This window comes from Bos javanicus, chromosome 5 (genome assembly GCF_032452875.1).
Source record: "Bos javanicus breed banteng chromosome 5, ARS-OSU_banteng_1.0, whole genome shotgun sequence".
Classification (NCBI taxonomy): Eukaryota; Metazoa; Chordata; class Mammalia; order Artiodactyla; family Bovidae; genus Bos; species Bos javanicus.
In genome coordinates this window covers 25,400,250-25,420,269 of record NC_083872.1, presented here as the reverse complement: position 1 = coordinate 25,420,269, position 20,020 = coordinate 25,400,250, and the positions used below count along the sequence as shown (strand labels likewise).

The window sequence follows — 20,020 nt, the reverse complement described above, 5'->3', positions numbered from 1 at the left end:
TCCTTCTTAAAGAGTAACAGCTATTACCATTTTGGGTTAACCAAGCTTTGTTGTAGGTATTTTCTATGTTTTCTCATTTAATCTAAAACCATGTAGGGCAGGTATGGTAATCTCTTTTTATAGCTTAGTGAATTCGAAGAATAACTCATTCAGGTCAAACAACTAGTCAGTGTCAGGGCTCAAATGTAAACCCACACCTGCTTAATTCCAAAGTCCCTGCTTTTTCATCATTAAGAATCTCCCAAACTGTCTTTTGAAAATGACTATTTCCATTCACAGAATAAAGCATGGTCATGGTATTGAATTTAGAAGTAAATGGAATTACCTATAGTGCAACCACCCTAAGAACAGCTAATTGTATATTAGTATTTTCTCATGGTCTTTTTTAAAAACAGAGTTGTGGTCATACTAAATATATATTTACTTATTCTGATTGTTGCACTGGTTTCTCCAAATTTTTACAAAATCTTTATAAGCAAGTTGTAGCTATTATTCAATGGTCCCTATTGGATTTAACATAATTCATGCAACTATTCCTCTACTGCTGCACATTTAGGCAGTGTTCCATTTTTAACTATTATGCTGCTGCTGCTGCTGCTAAGTCACTTCAGTCGTGTCTGACTCTGTGCGACCCCATAGACAGCAGCCCACCAGACTCTGCTGTTTCTGGGATTCTCCAGGCAAGAACACTGGAGTGGGTTGCCATTTCCTTCTCCAATGCAGGAAAGTGAAAGTGAAGTTGCTCAGTCGTGTCCGACTCTTAGCGACCTCATGGACTCCAGCCTACCAGGCTCCTCCGTCCATGGGATTTTCCAGGCAAGAATACTGGAGTGGGGTGCCATTGCCTTCTCCGTTTTAACTATTATGAACAGAGCTAATAAGCAACTTGGTACATAAAGCTTTAAGATACTTGAAATAATTTCCTTAAGAAAGATTTGCATAAGTGGAATTACTGATTCTATCATTTTTAAGGCACTGTAAATGTCAAAGTGCATTCTGAAACAAATTTTAAGGAACTAAGGTAAACCAAAAAGAAAATTATTGTAGTGGCCTTGATAAGAATGATGGCAGCTATGACTAGAATGGTGGGAAATGACATGAAAAAAAGGGAAAGACTTTAAAATGTAGTTTAAAGGTGGCACAAAAATCTACTGATAGCTTATATGTGAGGGGTAAAAAGAGGGATAAGGATGACAGTAAACAGGTATCTAGCTTAATAAGTTATATGGTGACATTTATTAAGATGGGTTAGAATGACATTAAAAATTAGTTAAGGTGAATTTCAAGTAACTGGAAAGAAAAACAGGAGAACTAGAACTTTTATGAGGATCTGAAAATTTCAAAGATGTGAAAGTTCATACAGTCTCAAAACAAAATGGATGTTGAAAAATATGCTGTTAATTACACTTGTACTGATTTCCACAGTATCAAGTGAAGTTTAAAGACTAGGAATAAAGAAATATCGAAGTGGAGCTTACTAAATACTGAAAATGAACTTTGAGACATTTGGATTGACTTTCAAAAAATATTTCTGGAATCTTAAAATACATACAGTTTTGTAACATTCTTTAACTTATGTTTTTTCATGTTTTTTTTTCCTACTACTAACTCCAAAACAGTTCAGTAAATGAATGCACCATAAATCATTACCAATCTCATATCACTGAGCTTTTCCTTTCTTTCCAATATCTGCTGCTGTAATAATATTATGAACATACTTTGAATATATCTTCGATTACTTTCTGAGATGAATCTATAAGCTAAAGTCGATGCAGTAAAGGGTACATTTGTAAAGACTGGTATTCACTGCTAAAGTGATGCAGTTGACATTTTTACTACTGGTGTGAGTTCTCTCAAAGTCTTCATTGACGATGACTATTATCAACTTTCAGAATCCTTGGCAAAATATTTACTTATTTTTCTTTGTTACTTTCATTAGTAATAAGATTGAAATTTTTTATCATATTTATTGGCCATTTCTATTTCTTCTTTTATGAACTGGCAACTCATGCACCTGATCTATCTTCAATAGGTTTTACATATCTTATTTTTCTTTATATAGAAAGAATTCAAGCCCATTGCTTATAAATCATTGCATTTCCCCTCCCCCCTCCGAGCTTATTCACATTTAAAGGATACAGCATTTAAAGTTTAGAAGTTTATGTAGTCAAATATATCCTTTTAAGAGACTTTTAACATATGAAAAAATTCTTGTTCTAAACAAGGATTTGGAAGATTTTCCAAGGGGTAGATCTTGTAAGTTCTTTACCCATGTTTGTTGAAACAAATGGCTAGTAAATAAAATCACACGTTGGGTTCCTTTTAAACTCATTTATCTTCAAATTCTAATTTAATTCAAGAAATACATATATTAAGAATTTTAAGTATTTTAACATCAGACTATAAGGATTTCCTCATCCAATCTTTATGATACTCTCCATTTTTAAAGGCAGCTTCAAAAACACCAGTAAGGCTATTATGGTAATGGTATCCAGCAAACAACAAAAGTCGGGGGACAGGTGTACCACGTACATTCAGAAAGCACGAACACAACCCAAATGCATCTATCTTTTCTTTAGCCCTTCACGTCCATGAATGGATTACCTTCAATGCAGGCAGGCTGAAGCCATCTGTAAGGTTATGTGCTTCCTCTTCTGAAATCTGCTCTTCACTAAGTCCAAGGCCCAGCTCCTTAAAAGGCACCACACAGATGTAGTTGGTTACATTGTCACTCTCGGAGTTCAGGGGGTAGGTTAAATTAGGTTAAGGCAATTAACAAAGCCTTTTCATTAAAGTACAAAGGGTACAGTTTTTCAGTGGCTAAATCGTGTCCGACTCTTTGCAACCCCATGAACTGCAGGATGCCAGGCTTCCCTGTTCTTCACTATCTCCCCGAGTTAGCTCAAACTCATGTTCATTGATTCAGTGATGCTATCCAACCATCTCATCCTCTGTCGCCCCCTCTTCCTCTTGCCCTCAATTTTTCCCACCATCAGGGTCTTTTCTAATTAGTCGGCTATTAGATTTTAAGATTAGTTTCTTTTTAAAAAGTGATGTAATTCTCCTCAAAGTTCAGGAAAAAGATAAGTAAAGGTATCTGACCTTGGAGATTTACATCAGTTTAAAAAGAAATTAATCTTAAAATCTAATAGATTAATATACCTCAAATCTTATAGGAAATGTGAGAATAAAATATCTTTATAACTAGATAGTTAAAAGTTCAACTCTTCACAAGTGCAAAAGTACTAATTTAGTTATTTTTGATATGTGCCTTTTGAAACTGTATCATGTACTCGACTGCATGGCTCAGGCCCTTACCACTCTATAGTAAATACTTCTCTTTATCTCCCCGTTTGCATACTGCAGGACATCATTACCTGACAACGATGACCTGAAAACATTCAACTACTGATATAACACTAAGCCTGCTACATCCAGGTTGTCTGACACAGGCTGCTGCTCCTTCTGTCTCCCTCTTCCTCATGGCAGCTGCCAACTTTACTATGTGATTTCCTCCTCTTCAATTGTTTTTTGTAAAGAATTATATCCATATAATTCTTTATATTAATATTTGAACTATTCATGCATTTATAGCATATTCCTATTTGGTCATATTATAATAATCTTTTGATACAGTACTAAGCCAAATTTATAAATATTCTATTTAAATATTTTATATCTCCATTGGCAAGACTGGTCTGTAGTTTTTATTCTGTGTATTACATCATGTTTTAGAAGTGAGATTATAGTATCTGCATAAATAAAATGATGTAGAGTAGCTTTCTATCTAACCTTTTCTATGGTCTAAAATAGGTTTTTGTTAAATTATAAAACCATCTGGACTAGGGACTTAAACATTTTTTTCATTCACTTAGTTTTTGAATAAGTAAGGTATTTATGGGATTAACATTTTACAAGGTAGTGTAAAAACTGCTTGCTACCTTTCTCTCTTAGCCACCTAGTTCCTCTACCCAAAAGCAAAGGCAATCACTGCTACCAGTATCTGTGTATACTGTAAGGTATTTTATTATTGTGGACATACATATCAGGAAATCTAAACATAACTATGTATGTGGGTATACATATGAATATACACACACACTTCTTTATCCCCTCATACACACATATTACACTCCCTTCTATGCACAAATGGAAGGGTAGCATAAATACCGCTGTGTGCACTTTGTTTATTTAACAACATTCCACAATAGTATACCAAGAACTATTTTTTATAGCTGTGTATTTTCCCACTGTTTATATATATAACCAAGTGTGTTCTTTTTTAATGGAGTTCTTTTTATGAATTGTCTAATCTCCAGTTTTTCAATTCTTCCTAGGTCAGTTTTTGAGTTTGTATTTTGATATGAAATGATCCATTTCCCCTACGGTTTCAAAGCTGTGGCCAGAAAGTTACATGTGTGCTCAGTCACTATTCCCTTATATAATAATTTCAGCTTCTTGCTCTATTCTCATTACTAATCTTGTATATTTTTATTCTTTTTATTTTGAACAGGGATCTAGAGTTCATATAATGTATTAAGTCTTTTCAAAGAAATACTTGGTAGATAATACTATTTAATTTCTTAAGGTTTCCTGTGTGAAGAATATGATCTGGCCCCTGCCTAATTCTGGATCTTATCTCATACTCCAACTGCCAACTTGCTGTTCTCCTGTCTTGGAGTATGGTGATCCTTTTTCTACACTTTGATCATGCTAAATTCATTCTTGACACAAGTTCTTTATACTTGCTGGTGCATCTGACTGGAACTCCATCTCAAGTCTCCATTTAAACTGAAGGCCTTCCTTATTATCCAATCAAAAATAGCAACCTATACCAAGCACTTTCTATCCTATTCCCCTGGTTGGTTTTTTTTTTTCTTTATAGCAAACATCTGAAAACTTTCTGTTCACTTTTTATTCATCATTCAGTAGAACGCAAACTCCCTAAAAACGAGGATCTTATTTATCTTGTTCACTGCTAGGTCCCTCATACCTAGAAAAGTGACTGGCACTGGGAACTCATACAATCTACAGTCTTCATTAGGCCCCCTCACCTGCCTCCACCCCACTTCTAAGAAATTATAAGCTCCCTGAGGCAGGAACCACGTCTGCATACCTAGTGACTAGCATATTGCTTGGCATAATAGTCACTAAATGAATAACTACTGGCGGTTAACATGCCACACTGTTATGTCTCTATTTCCTTCTATATCTTGCTTCCTTCTGCTTGAAATGCAGACTTTTCCTCCCAAGGTCAACTCCAGCTCGTTCCTTGAGGGTCAGCTCAGGTGTTGCTTCCCTGAAAGCATTCTGTGGCTTCACAGGCCAAGTACATTGTCCTGAGATGCTGGAAGGCACCCCAGGCACTCTACTGTACTAAGAGTATCTACTGACTACACTCAGAAGTTTTTAGAAGTAGGCAGTACAGGTTTTTGCTCTGTCTTCCTAGCACAATGCAGGCGAGTATTTAGGCAGTAAGGGAACTGAATACACAAGTTCCTGACTAAAATCAAAGTACTTTCTCTCAATATCCAAAGTGGTAGCATACTACAGTATGTGTGTGTATAAATCTAGATATAGTATATCTATACACATATAGAAAATGCTTAAAGTCCTAAGTCCTACAATAAAGACACAATTTTATTTCTTATTAATTGTGTGACACTGGATAAATCTCATATAAAGTAGTGATTTTATTTCATTTTCTCATTAAGTGGGGATAAGAAAATCTAGCTGGAAAGGTTTGTGTAAGGATATAATGATAAACTTTCAAGCATTATATTCATCAGTGTCACAGTATCCAACATACTGAAGGTACAAAGTTTTTGCATCCCATTTACTTATTATTTAATCTATGAATTTTAACTAAAATAAAGATCTTATACACTTCTATTTTCTGACTACTAGAACTAATTTCCTATTTCAGTAAATTTAAGAGACAGACTTATTGTCACGCAGTCTTTAAGTGCTTATTATATATCAGACACTGCCTAAGCACTTTATATAAAATAATTCATTTGATCTAACAAAAACAGGAGGATTGTTATTTTTGTCATTCTACAAATAAAGCAAGGTACAGAGAGTTAAGAAACTTGCTTATGGTCTCTGACACAGTAACTGATACAGCCAAAATTCAGAAAGCCAATCTGACTCTAGAGCCCGTTTTTTTGAAAGGGCAAGGATTTTCTGCTGCCAGTTTATTTCCATATGATGACGCAAATTTGCCATGTTCAGTAATTTGAAAAACTGTGACCTGGAGAAGCCAGGTTCTTTTGACTTTATTATTTGGACCAGTAAAGGAAAGGACATCAAGTTTTTTCCTTGTTAAAAATGAGCCACATGCAAGCAGAAGAACTTTCTTCCTGTCTATTATTGTCATTCCCCCTGGAATGCATTTCCAGTTTTAAAATAGAAGTGATGATGGAAATCAGCTTCAAAATAGGCGATTTCAGTTTACAGTGAAGTTTTACAGGATGCAGCTATAATATCTATATTCAGGACTCTGGAAACATTGCTTATTCTTACATATAGACAGAAAAGGATATTTTTTCAGCATATATAGGGTAGCTAGCCTTGCTGCTTGAAAGTTGGCTCTGACAGTTCTGTACACAGCTTTCCGAAGACCGATGAGATGCTGACTGGGATGCTGTCCAGCTTTATTAAATAGGCAAGCAGCACTGACCCTGTCAAGCAAACTTGAAAAGTAAAATGTGATACAACTGTACAGGTGTCCTAAAGTTTTTGTTTTCTAAATCCACAATTTTATTAAACTTAGGAAAAAATTCTTTTTTCATTACAAAATGGTTATAAATATTCCAACTCAGGTCTCATAAATAGATATTTCCCTGACACATATATAGCCACCAGAAAAAAGACAATTGAAAAAAGAATACTTCCTCTGACACAGGGGGAACAATTAATTTTAATTGAAATAATAGTAGAAATGTAGGGATATTTATTTAAGATACTAACTTTTTAATATAGATACTCTACCTGATAGAATATACCAAAGTGGTACTACTTTACATTTAGTTTTCAAAAGCCTGGTATCTACAGTAAGTAGGAAAGCCTTAATTATAAACTTTCATGTTCTTAATATGCATTTATATATGTTTATCAATCATATTTTTGGTCATTTGTACAGAACATTCAAATACTGTATAGAAATACATTCTGTACATTCATAAAAGTAGGGTAAAATTACTTACCCACCTGCAGCCACTGGAACTTACCTACCCAAAATGAAGTAGGGGACGCAGAAAGAGAACCAGTGGCCAACAGGGGAATGCAAGTAGAAAGGCAAAGTAAGGGTTACTAGGTAGGAGCATAGCTACTCTCAAAACTGTTCAAGAGGAAGCACATTTCATAAGCACTTTTCCAAAGGTAAATGGGGGACTACCTATTTGTAACAATGCCATATAATGTATTACGCTTTTATAAATGAAATAATGATTTCATATTACAGTTTTCCAGACAATAGGCTTTCACCTAACTAGTAACCACTCCTAATAGTAAGACAAAATATTGGAATTTATAAATTTATTACAACATAACCACAAATTTGTAAAATAAGGCATCTAACTCAAAACTTAAAAAAAATGTTAAACCAAATTAAAACACATTCAGGCATTAAAAATCTATAAAAAACAGGACAATGACTGATAGAGGCAAAGAAGGGTTTAATTATTTGCTAGAGAGGAAAAATTGAGGCAGAATAAAACAGCACTAATATTTTCAACATATGGACACTATTGTTTGTGTTCCATTTTACTCAGTCTTAAAAACAAAAATATTTCTAAAAAATTATGATTCAAAATTTATTATTCCTCATAATTTTTTCCAATCCACTTACATTTAGATGGACACAAGTACAATTTTTCCAAAATTTTTTGTCTGCATTTGAGTAGATATACGTCATAATCCAGAGAAAAATCATGCCTAATTGGCCCATTTTAGCTCTTCATTCTAATTGTACACATATGGGTAAAAATGGAACAAGGACAAAGGCACAGAACCATCAACACAAGGCTAGCGTTAACGGGACACACAGCCACTCTGCTTAACCAGTCAGTGCTCCTGATAAAATGTTGTACAAGTCAAGAATGAAAAGGAGCTATTACTTTTACTTAGCATAATTTTTAACTTTGAAAATTTGACATTCAATATTTGTTATGCTCTATCAATAGTGGACTTTACAATGGAAGGACCAAAATTAACAAACACTGAGGGCTGTTACATTTTGAACTGAACAGAAAGAGAAGTTATAAAACCTCTCTCATGTCTCAGAAGTTTTAAACACTATTCCAAAACACAACAGAGTGAAGAATGAGATGACTACTGAAGACTCTTCTACTTTCCTATTTCCTGATGTTCCAAATACAGCTTTTATTCAGGATTATTTAGGTTCTTCTCCAGAGCACAGCAGAGTGAAGACAGTAATGACCACCCAAAGTTCTTCTGCCTACCTCTTTTCATGATTTTCCAGATACAACTAATTAAGAGCAACATTTTTTCTTTACCATATACTTACTTCCTCCCACCTATAGGCTACAAAGGTTATATAAATTATTAAATACACTATAGTACAACTGTCATATATGAGTATTTAGGTGGCAGTGTACAGGAAACCAAAGTTTAGAGTCAGATGGAATGAACTTGAACATTTGCTCAACCATTTATAACTGTATGCCTTTAGTTGTATGCAAAATTGTCTAGCACAGTATATGGAACATAACTGGTGCTTTTCCTTTAATAACACAATAAATAGGCTGTCTATCCAGTACCTTAGTACACTTACAGCTAGACTAGTGAATATTTAATTTCCTGTATTAAATATCAGTGAGAACATATGAGAGTGTCAGTGTCATAATATTAACCTACAGAATACTATTAATACATGGCAAGATTTTTCAGAATGAATTTATGTGAAATCATCTATCATGTAAGCTGAATAAAGAGAGCATCTGGGGGTGAGTAAAGGGAACAAATATTTATTGGGTAACTATTGCATGCAATAGTTATATATATATATATATAAAACTATAAATAAATATATATTTATATATATATATATAATATTAAGGTCTCTATATTATCTCATATAACCACATGGTAACACAGAGAAATAATCATGATTCTCAAAATACTTTGGTTTCTCAAAGTAAATAAACAGACTCACACTACTTATTAAATCTAGCATATAATGTATTTATTTCTTCACTTAGTAGTTAACAGACTTTAATAAATACTAGAGAGAAACCTATTTTTTTCTGTAAATACAACACAGAAATGAAAATAGGTAATAAATATTCTAATTTAACTAGGCAGTAGAAAATAGTTATTTAAAAAATAAAATGAAAAATGAACTCACAGTGTAAATCCTCTGGAAATGACTTCAGTTTCTTGAATGAGACGTAAAGCTTTTCTCACAAGGTTAGTAAAACCTCGGCTATCTGTTGCTATATCTTCCAAATAGACACTGTATTTTTTTAAAGTTACTTGTAGTTTTGCTGTCCTCCATAATCGCAAAGCTCTTATGATCAGATAAACAAATACAATCACTCCCCATACCAGCCAGGAAGATAAAATCCACCAAGTGGGAAGCATAACAAGCAAACTAATGAAGGCAAATACCACTGAGACATCCCTGGAACAGAGAAACAAAGAAAATGATATCCATCAGTCCAGAGAAAGATGAGTTTCTCTAGTTAGAATTTATGTTTTCTAAAACAGATAAAATGCTAGCTTCTCTATAAACTATGGCTTTATAAAATATGACATTTAAAAAAATAACATGAAACAGTTAAAAAATATCTAGTACCACTATCTAGTTGCTAGATACCACTGTCTAAAGCTAGTAAGTTTAGGTGGTAGATATAAATAGGTGTCTTCTGATATGTACTCTTTAACCTAATAACAATTACAGATTTTAAAATCTGATTTTATAAGTATAAAAGTAAAAAGCTTTAATTTTTACTAGTTAATACTAAAAACCTTATCAGCTATATTCCAATACAAAATAAAAGTTAAAAAAATAACTAAAAATGTTTCATATTTGGAGATATTATGCGGTCTTTTTTCCCAAAATCAGACTCTAGTTATTTGTGCGAAAACATATAATATCTCAAAAAACTATTAGCATTTTTCCAATTAGAAATAATATATACTTTGAGTAATTGCTTTGAATAAAGTCATCTAATTTTAAGTTATCATTACAATTCTGGAATATACATATTTACCGCAGACCATAATATGGACAAGCTTTGTACTTTTATACTGCTTTAAGTGAAATCAAAAGACGTATGATATTTTTAAATTTAGTCCAATTACAAACCTATAAATTTCTTTCAAGCAGTGAAGGCTTTGATGAAAATGTTTAAATATAAGAAGGCAAATACAGGGGAGTTATATCTAAGGATATCCAAGAAACATCATCATTAACACTTGAAGATAGTTACAGTCAAATTATAAAGAAAATAACACATAAGAATATTTAATAAATATTTGCCTGCCAAAATCTCCCTTGGAATTCTTTGCTGTTAGGCAATATTGGTAATATCATAGCAAAATCTGATCATATACTTTTATATATTTATAGCAAACCTATAAAGGATTTATAGGCCTCAGACTTGCTTAATCACCTTTGTGGTCAAAGGAATACAAAGTTGTAAAATTCTGAAACCTATGATTCCTTAGCAGCTCCTTAAGTTCTTAAATTTTTAAATGGTAAGATGCTGTACACTTCATCATGACAGTATCTGAATAACTACACATTTGGAAAACACTATATATGGCTGCTGCTGCTAAGTTGCTTCAGTCGTGTTCGACTCTATGCGAGCCCATAGACTCCTTGTTACAAAATGAAGCATTTGTCCACATGACAGGAAAGACAGATAAATTCATAACACTGAGGCCAATGAATGTAACTGCCCATATAACTTGAATAGTTTAAGCAATAATTTAGTTCATTTAATAAACTCATACTTTAATAGAAAGAGGATATTAACAGTTCTGAAGATATAATTCCTTATTACTATACATATATATTTCTTTTTTAATAGATGATGGCCCAGGACTTGTGCATTAAACACAAATACTTCAAGTGGTTGACAAGTTTTAAGACAATTTGAATTGTCTATGTTCCCTATGATCTCATCTCACCTAACAAAGTAGGAATTGACTGTTTATCTCCATGTCTCATACTCTCCTGGGTGTCTCTACAATGTAATTATTATATAATCTATTAAGGGTAAGAAACGTGAAGAACTGGCTAGGACTTCATGCACACATGTGTATAAGAGAGATTCTTTTTTGGCGTATGTTAATCCTGCTTGTTGGGCTGTTACACACAGAACTAATTACACTGAGTTGCAAGTACATTATAGTCAAACTGGATGTTTTTTCCCACTTTCATTTTAAATAGTATTTTGTTAGAAGGTATCCTTTTTTTTAAAAAAAACCTCTGGCATATCATTATATTAATTACAATGCTAAAATGTTTATAATGCCTTTATCATGGAGAGGATGATGACAGACTTCCTCTACTAATACTCTAAATGTAAACAAAGGATAGATGTTTTCTAGACAGTACCAAATATTAGGAGTTGCCAGGGAGCAAAGTGTTGGAAGGTGTCCATTTTCCTGTTGTTGAGGTTGCCCTGCAGACAGGATACTGGGATCAAGCAGCTCAATCAGCTCCACATCCTCTTGTAACAGGACTTCCTGTTGCAGGATAGTATGGAGTGAATCAAGTCGGAATCCAATATCCTTGCCATTGAAAGACCAAAGAGAGGTATTAATACACACATAATTTTGTATTAAATATTAAGCTCCTACCATGTTAATAAAACTAGAGGTGTTTATTTTCAGTATAGACTACAAGAAGAAGAAACAATAGTCAATTTTCAGTATGATATACAGGGTTATATTTTTACAGTAAATATGAAACAAACAAAAAAACAGAGGTAGACATCATCGAGCTGCATATTGAGTGAAATATGTATTTTTTACAGATTAATAAACCTGTTAAGCCTAATTAATTAAACGGCTGCAAAACAACATGGAAAATATAATCCTCTAATAGATATGCTGTCCCTAGATACTGTAACAATATAGCCAACATCTAAGAATAACATCAGCAGGATCAAGGCTTTCTAAAAATGAAATATTCGAATATTAAAAAAATATATCATTAAGGAATATAATACAAAATGGCCCTAATGTGTGCATAGCATTTTATAGCTTACAAAATGCTTTCACATATACTAGCTCATTTTTTCCTCCCTCTTTCCCTTTTATCCATCTATCAAGGAATATCTCCTAACATACCAGGCAACATGCTTGACACCAAAAACACAAAAAAATACACAAGACATACAAGTCTTTACTCTTAGAGAGTTCAGAGTTTAAAGGAGAGGGCTGAAAGGTAAGCAGTTACAATGTAAAGTGCAGACAAGTGTGACGAGGTATAACTAAGTTATTATGAAAACGGCATTGAGGGAATAAACTGGCAACAAAGAGAAAGTAAAAGAGCCTAAGCTTAGTTTTAAAGAATACACAAGAACTGACCAGATGAAAGAGTTGGAAGAGTGGGATGAGACAGAATGAAAGCAAGCCTCTTCTAGTTTGGGGACCTGTAAGTGACCAATATTAGTTTTGGGCAGAGTATACCTGGTGGAGAGATGAGAGATGAAGCAGCAATGTTAGAGCAGTTCTCACAGTAACCCTGTCATGTACGTTATCATTTTCTGTCCATTCTATACAGGAAAAAATGAAGCCCAAAGAAACCAAGTAACTTTCCAGAATTCTGATTTTAAATCATATGTCTTTGGTAGTTAGTTGATTCTGCTTCCCTGAATATAGTCTTCTCTATCAGAAAATTTAAATTTTTATTTTGCATCCGATTCAAGAATAGAATGAAAAAAAAAAAAGAATAGAATGATCCTGTTGTATGATAAAAAATAAAAGAGAACTTTCAATGGACAAGACCTGTAGCAATCAAAGTAAAATCAGTTAGGTCTAGGGTTTCCTCTTCTTAGTTAATCATTCCCACACCACAGACTGTAGCCCGAGCTCATCATGAGGACTTAAGCAAGAAGGCAGTGATCCACATACTACAAGTACATATCCTCTTGATCATGGGTTGTACACATCACTTTTAGAGAAGAATGTTTTTAATATGAAGCCTATTTGGATATATTTCTTATCAATAACAATAATAAAAAAGAATCTCAGTGGAATGCTGATCTTCTGTTTAGCCCGATATGGATTTTACCATCTACTGATATACCCTGGACATACCTCTGCAGCACTTTTATGGCTCATGTTTGAATTACTGCTTCCTCTCGTTTACAATCCTAACATTAGGAACTACTCAATTTTTTGACATTCCATCCCACTTTCATAAACAGAGAACAGCACGACTTACTTTATACTACTGTTGAGGGTGGGAAGGGGGACAGGGGCTGCAGAATATCAACAGCAGGTGGGCAATGGGAGGCAGGGAGGGCAGTGGGTGGGGCAGGGTAGCTTTTCAAATAATCTTTGAAATAAATCTTCATGTATGCCTTATAATTTGGTTTTGATTACCCCATCAGACAGGATCATATTCAGATGTAAATATTAAAAATAAAACTTTTGCTACAAAAACTTGAAAGCAGGCCTTTTATGAGACTTCTATGTACTTATATATGGGTAAGTTTAAAAGAAGCCTAATTAAATGAAGGCCAACACTGACAGAGAGGGGGAAGCTATTAACATAGGTGGGAGCTATTCCTCTACACAGGCTCTCTTATGGACCTGCTGCTTCATCAGGAACTCACTTTCTTCAACACCACTCCTTGGCACCAGATCTGCTTTGGGGATAAAGCTTCCCCCTAACCAGTGTGATCCGAGGTAATACAGATAGTACTGGTGCTCTGTGCTGGGGGGAAGTGAACTATGTGAACTTTGGCTTACCCTCAACAAGTCTTAGTGTCAAGACTTAGTGCCTGGGTTTACAGCCTGGTCCCACAACTTAAGCAAGTTAATTTTTCTGTTCAGTTTCCTCATCTGCAAAGAGGACAATAATAGTATCCACTTCATAGGGTTGCTGTAAGGATTAAATAAGTCAGTATTTATAAACTGCTAAGAGTATTCAGTGCACAGTAAGCACTATGTAAGTGTTAGCTCCTAGTGTTTTTAGTACATATGAAATACTTAAAAGTACAATAAAGAAAACCATGTATAATATAAAAACTTACAGTACATAGCACACATAATTATTACAAGGTTGTTGTAGAAAAGAGATCCAACAGGCTGTAGGTTCTGAGAAAGGTCCTGAGGAAGAGCTAGAACTGCTTATTGAAAAGATTCCAATCATAGAAAAATGGAACACAATTCACAGTATATACATATATATATATATATATAAATACATATAAAATAGTACATATAGAGAGACTAGGCAAGGAATAAACAAAAAGGAAGACTATACTGGGCTGATGAAATACTGGTGCATAAAACTGGAAAGGCAGATTAAGGCCAAATTATGCAAACACTTTCATGCCTGTCAAAGTGATGAACTGGACTTGACTTGGTAGGCAGTAGGTATCTTTTTAGAAATTAAACAGGGAAACAGCATGAGAAGGTAACTTAGGAAGAATACTGCCTGGATGGAATGAAGAGTATGAGAAGCACTGCTAAAGAATAAAGAGATTTCTATTGTGGCCCCTAGGGATGAAGAAAACATATTCATGTGTCAATATACTTCAATGATCTTACACACTTTTAAATATATAGTGCTATTTAATTAAGCTGATGAGGATCAGGTGAGATAACTTCTGGGCAAGCACTTTATAGGCTAAAAAGTGCTAAGAGAGTGCCAATACCACTAGTATCATAGTTGCTATAAATTTTTTTTTAAATCTTTAAGAAGAAAAGTACTACCTTAATGAAAATGAACAATAATAAAATGTCCAGATATCATGGAGCAATTGCCAGTATCTTTATAAAAGGAAAGAGGGACTCATTCAATATCTGTATAGCTAACAAAATTTTAAATATTTTATAATCAAGAGAAAAAAGTCAAGCAACTTCATGCCACATGCCAACTGGGCAATTCTTTATTCTATTGTATGTACTTCCTAAAATTCTCCATAATCTAGGCACAAAAGAGATGCATACAAAAGTTGGCACTTTAAAGTGAAACATGACGTGAAGCATGTGGTCAGTGACAAAGATCCAAGAATGAAAAGATCAGGACTATGCACACTATGATTAAACCAAGAAAAATGTATATGCACCCATATACCTTACCATGGGGCTTCCCTCATGGCTCAGCAAAGAATGAGCCATGTAAAGAATCTGCCTGCAGTGCAGGAGACGTGGGTTTGATCCAGGGGTAGGGAAGATCCCCTGGAGGAGGCCATAGCAACCCGCTCCAGAATTCTTACCGGGAGAACCCCATGGACAGAGGAGCCTGGTGGGCTACAGTCCAGGAGGTCGCAGAGATTCAGACAAGACTGAAGAGACCAAGCACGTACCTTACCACAGTTCTAATATCACTGAAGAATGAAGATGGCTCCACCTGGATAGAGACGATATTCTACGTAGATGAAAAGATACTTCATTGACATTCTCAAAACACCTATGGAGATGAACCCTAAACACAGAACCTGCCCAAATGGATTGCTAAAAAGGTAATTTTAGTCAGTAAAAACAACACACAAACTAGAGAGGTGGTACACTATAACGGAAAGAGCCTGGACTTTGAAACCAGGAGACTTGGGTTCAAATTCTGACTCACTTTCTAGCTGAACATTTTTGAACAACTCTCTTCATGAGTATTCTTAACCAAACTGAAATATCTGAACCTCAGGCTTTCCAAATGGTAAACCATACTGAACCTTATATGGTGTTTAGATCACCAAATCAAAATGAGAAAGCACTTTGTAAACATCCCTTATCAAATGATAATTTACAAGAATAATAATTAAATTATCATCTTAAGGTCATAGGCCAGCAGAAGATTCTGAAATGTGCTTACTTGTGAGAGAATTTTATTTTTTTAAACTATACTACCTATTATTAATATTAGGATGTAAAAACGTTGAGGCACTCCTTGGGGCTCAGAGATTAAGCAAGTCTTTGGGAAATTCTCTGATTTATCAATCCCAGAAGACTATATTTTATACAAGTTGTCAGAGAATGGCGCACTTTCCTGGTGGCTCAGACGGTAAAGAGTCTGCCTGCAATGCAGGAGACCTGAGTTTGATTCCTGGGTTTGGAAGATCCCCTGGAGGAGGGCATGGCAACCCACTCCAGTATTCTTGCCTGGAGAATCCCCATGGACTGTAGCCCGCCAGGCTCCTCTGTCCATGGGGTAGCAAAGAGTCAGACGCAACTGAGTGACTAAGCACACAGCACAGAGAATGGTAAATGAATGATAAGTAAATTAGGGAGGAACCACACTCTTGATTTTGCCCAAACTTTGTAATCAAAGGCTGTGGAATAGAGATAATCAAGTTCCTAATGAAAAGAGGGAAGATCCCACTAATGGATCTATTTTCTACCTCACTGAGAGGAATACCTGTCATTGGAGGAAGATGGCAGCAGGACATGAATAATCTAACAAATAGGTCTTCAATAACTATCAGAATATACTATTCTCAGTAGCTAACAACCTCTTAGAAGATCTATGAAATACTACTGAGTCCATATGCAAAGATACCCAGTTACTGAAGAATCTCCTTTTTCTTTTTCCTTAGGTGATACAAACTTTTTTAACACTTCACGAAGTGGATACTCTCCTTTTAGAGAACAGCCCAGAATTTCTAATTAAAATTAGTCACTGCCCAAATCAATGGCAAAACAAATTTGGATTCATTGATTCTTCTCATTGGAAAAGAAACTGGAGTCCTGAAAAGTGACCAAAAAGTAAAGTGAACACTTACCAACTTGTGAAGTAAGTCATCATTCTTATTGGACTGAGCCAAAATCCAACTCTTGATGGTTTCAGCCACTTTTAACAGGATGCCTTGCTGAAGGAGATGAATGACATTGTGCAAGATTATTAAACCACACCTAAACATCAGAAAAACTTCAAATAACCTACTTCTAATTAATCACATTTTTTTAATCAGAAAAAGAAAGTTAAAATCATCTAGGTTGTATTATTGGAGAAGGCAATGGCACCCCACTCCAGTACTCTTGCCTGGAAAATCCCATGGATGGAGGAGCCTGGTAGGCTATAGTCAATGGGGTCGCTAAGAGTCGGACACGACTGAGCGACTTCACTTTCACTTTTCACTTTCATTCACTGGAGAAGGAAATGGCAACCCACTCCAGTGTTCTTGCCTGGAGAATCCCAAGGATGGGGGAGCCTGGTGGGCTTCCGTCTCTGGGGTCGCACAGAGTCGGACACGACTGAAGCGACTTAGCAGAAGCAGCAGCAGCAGGTTGTATTATATGCTATATAATATGCTTTGCTAGCATGTCTCAGTCTCCTTCTTGATCCCGAATTTGATCCCGAATTTAATCCTATATCAGAATTACCTGGAGATTTTAGCTAGGAACATACTCCCAGGCCCCCCAACTAAATTCAGATTCAGTGAGTCTGGAATGAGACCTGGAAACCTTATCTTGGGTACACTATGTATTAATACTACCTATGTCAACATGATGATGATATGGGTATTTTAAAACGAAAACCAAGTGCTCCAAGTTCTCAAATATTAAGAACATTTCATTCTACAATATTAAAGCAGAAATTTATTTTAACAATTTTAGAATAACTGTCTCATATTGAAATGTGTTATATTATTGAATCAATCAAAAATTCAGTTTACCTTATTAGCTCATTTCCTGAGCAGGCCAGTAAATGGAGTTTACATTCACTGAGTGACTATAATATTCCAGGTACTGAAAAAGGGTTACGGGAACAAAGATGAATATACATAACTGCTGTTTTCAAGAACTTAGAAGAGACAGTACAAATAGTTACAAATTAATGTAAAATCTGGGCTTCCCTGATAGCTCAGTTGGTAAAGAATCCATCTGCAATGCAGGAGATCCTAGTTCAATTCCTGGGTCGGGAAGATCTGCTGGAGAAGGGATAGGCTACCTGCTCCAGTGTTCTTGGGCTTCCCTTGTGGCTCAGCTGGTAAAGAATCTGCAGTACAAGATTCTGTAATGCAGGAGACCTGGGTTCAATCCCTGGGTTGGGAAGATCCCCTGTAGCAAGGGAAAGGCTACCCACTCCAGTATTCTGGCCTAGAAAATTCCATGGACTGTATAGTTCATGGGGTCACAAAGAGTCAGCCACGACTGAGCGACTTGCACACTTTCTTTCACAATGTAAAATCTGGAGAAGTGTAGGAGGAAGGAAGTCAAGAGGAACTAACACTGGAGCTAAGCCCAGGCAAGGGACAAGGATGAGTACAGGAGGGAGCCATGGAAGCATTTGTCCTGCAGACAGTGGCAGCTAAGAATTTGGGCTGGCAAAGAGCCAAGGGAAGAACAGAAGAGCAATGAAGTTTAAAAAGTACACTGAGATAGATTTTAAAAGACTGTGGTCTTAATAATTTTGAATTTATCCTATAGACTATGAGGAGTCATGGAAGGTTAATACAGGGAAGTGAAACAATAAAAATCTGCATGTTAGAAAAATAACTGGCAAACAGAGCAGTGGCTGTACTAGCAAGGAATGAGTGTAGCCAAGAAGCATGATTAGGAGGGTACATAATAGTCCGGCTAAATAATGATAAAAGCTTGCACTAGGGTAGTAAAAACAGCAATAACTAAGGATTAGATTTTAGAAAGAAGTTGAAGTCACTTACTGACCAAATCAATGTTAGAGTGTGGGAAACTGTAAGATAAATTGAGAGGGTAGTAATTTGGGAATACAGAAAAATATTTTGTTTCAGGGGTGCTGAGAAAAAAAGCTCTGCTCTAGGGACGTTGAATATGAGTTTCCTGGAGCACAGGCAGATGGAAATGTCTAACAAGTATCTGGAACTCAGTGAAAATGGAGAATAGACAAAAAACGCCAGTGAGGGCAAGAAAGTAGATGAGATAGCTCAGAAAAAAAGAGACCAAGCAGAGGACTGATGCTAAAACTTTACGGAAGGAATGTTTAAGAATAATCCCAGGAAAAGAAACCAGAAAAATATACAGAGAATGAATATTCATGATGAGAATACCAATACAGAATACTCAGTAAGTATCTAACAATCACATTTTCTAAAAAAAAGTCTAAAAATGGTGACTGTTTCATCATGAACTCATACAGAAAATTTGCTTTGCTTTCCAAAGGAAATAACTGAAACTTCATCACTTGAACAGAATCTGGGGGGCAATTCTAAAAATATATCCCCTAAAAAGGAACAAGAAATCTTTTTAAAATATAGCTGCCCCAGATTTATATAGAAAAAATTCATTTTAGAGAGATGTACCTTACGCAGTTGAAATGTATAACATGAAGATTAAACGAACTTTCTGGATATGTGGTAATTTTGAAAAACACTTTCTGGCTATGCTTTTAACTGCTCCTCAATTTCTGAGAGGATGAACTTTAAACTCTTATTTATTTATAAACTAATAACAATATTTCTAAATGTAAAAATACTGTCATAAGTGAAAAGAATTAAACATTTATAAAACCCAAGTTTACACACACACACACACACACACACACACACACACGAGGTCAATGTCCATCTCCAGCCCCAACACTATCCCTTGACCCATCCTTTGTCTTTTGTTGCCAAGTAATCTCAAATTCAAATTTTAATCTATGAATAATCTTTTAGATATATCTTTAGGTTTTGCTTTTAAAACTTTCCCCAGAGGTGCTTGTATTTGAAAGGAACAAGGAGAAGAAAGGACTTAGGTAGGGAGGACTCTCAGCACTGGTTCTGGCCTGTGTGCTCTCACTCCCTTAACTCCTTCCTCGTGAGAGTTAGCTAAAAAAACACCGCTTCCCTGGTGTTTACTCTGCTGTTGCCTTTGGGTCCAGCTTGGTTACTTCATATTTTAGAGTTTT

General features: G+C 35.2%; 1 protein-coding gene across 7 annotated transcripts in view; it reads right to left on the bottom strand.

The window, feature by feature from the left end:
- Window positions 1-20,020, bottom strand: part of VEZT (vezatin, adherens junctions transmembrane protein) — a 79,697-nt gene that overhangs the window by 31,393 nt on the left and 28,284 nt on the right. For 3 of the 7 annotated variants that reach the window (XM_061415777.1, XM_061415774.1, XM_061415779.1), the window contains exons 3-7: window positions 16,932-17,018; window positions 11,591-11,766; window positions 9,371-9,646; window positions 6,546-6,695; window positions 2,605-2,752 (exon numbers count right to left, since the gene is read on the bottom strand). In XM_061415777.1, coding sequence (XP_061271761.1) covers window positions 2,605-2,752; window positions 6,546-6,695; window positions 9,371-9,646; window positions 11,591-11,766; window positions 16,932-17,018 — 837 coding nt within the window. The remainder of the gene's footprint in view (window positions 1-2,604; window positions 2,753-6,545; window positions 6,696-9,370; window positions 9,647-11,590; window positions 11,767-16,931; window positions 17,019-20,020) is intronic. The other 4 variants (XM_061415778.1, XM_061415775.1, XM_061415776.1 and 1 more) reach the window with 3 other exon arrangements.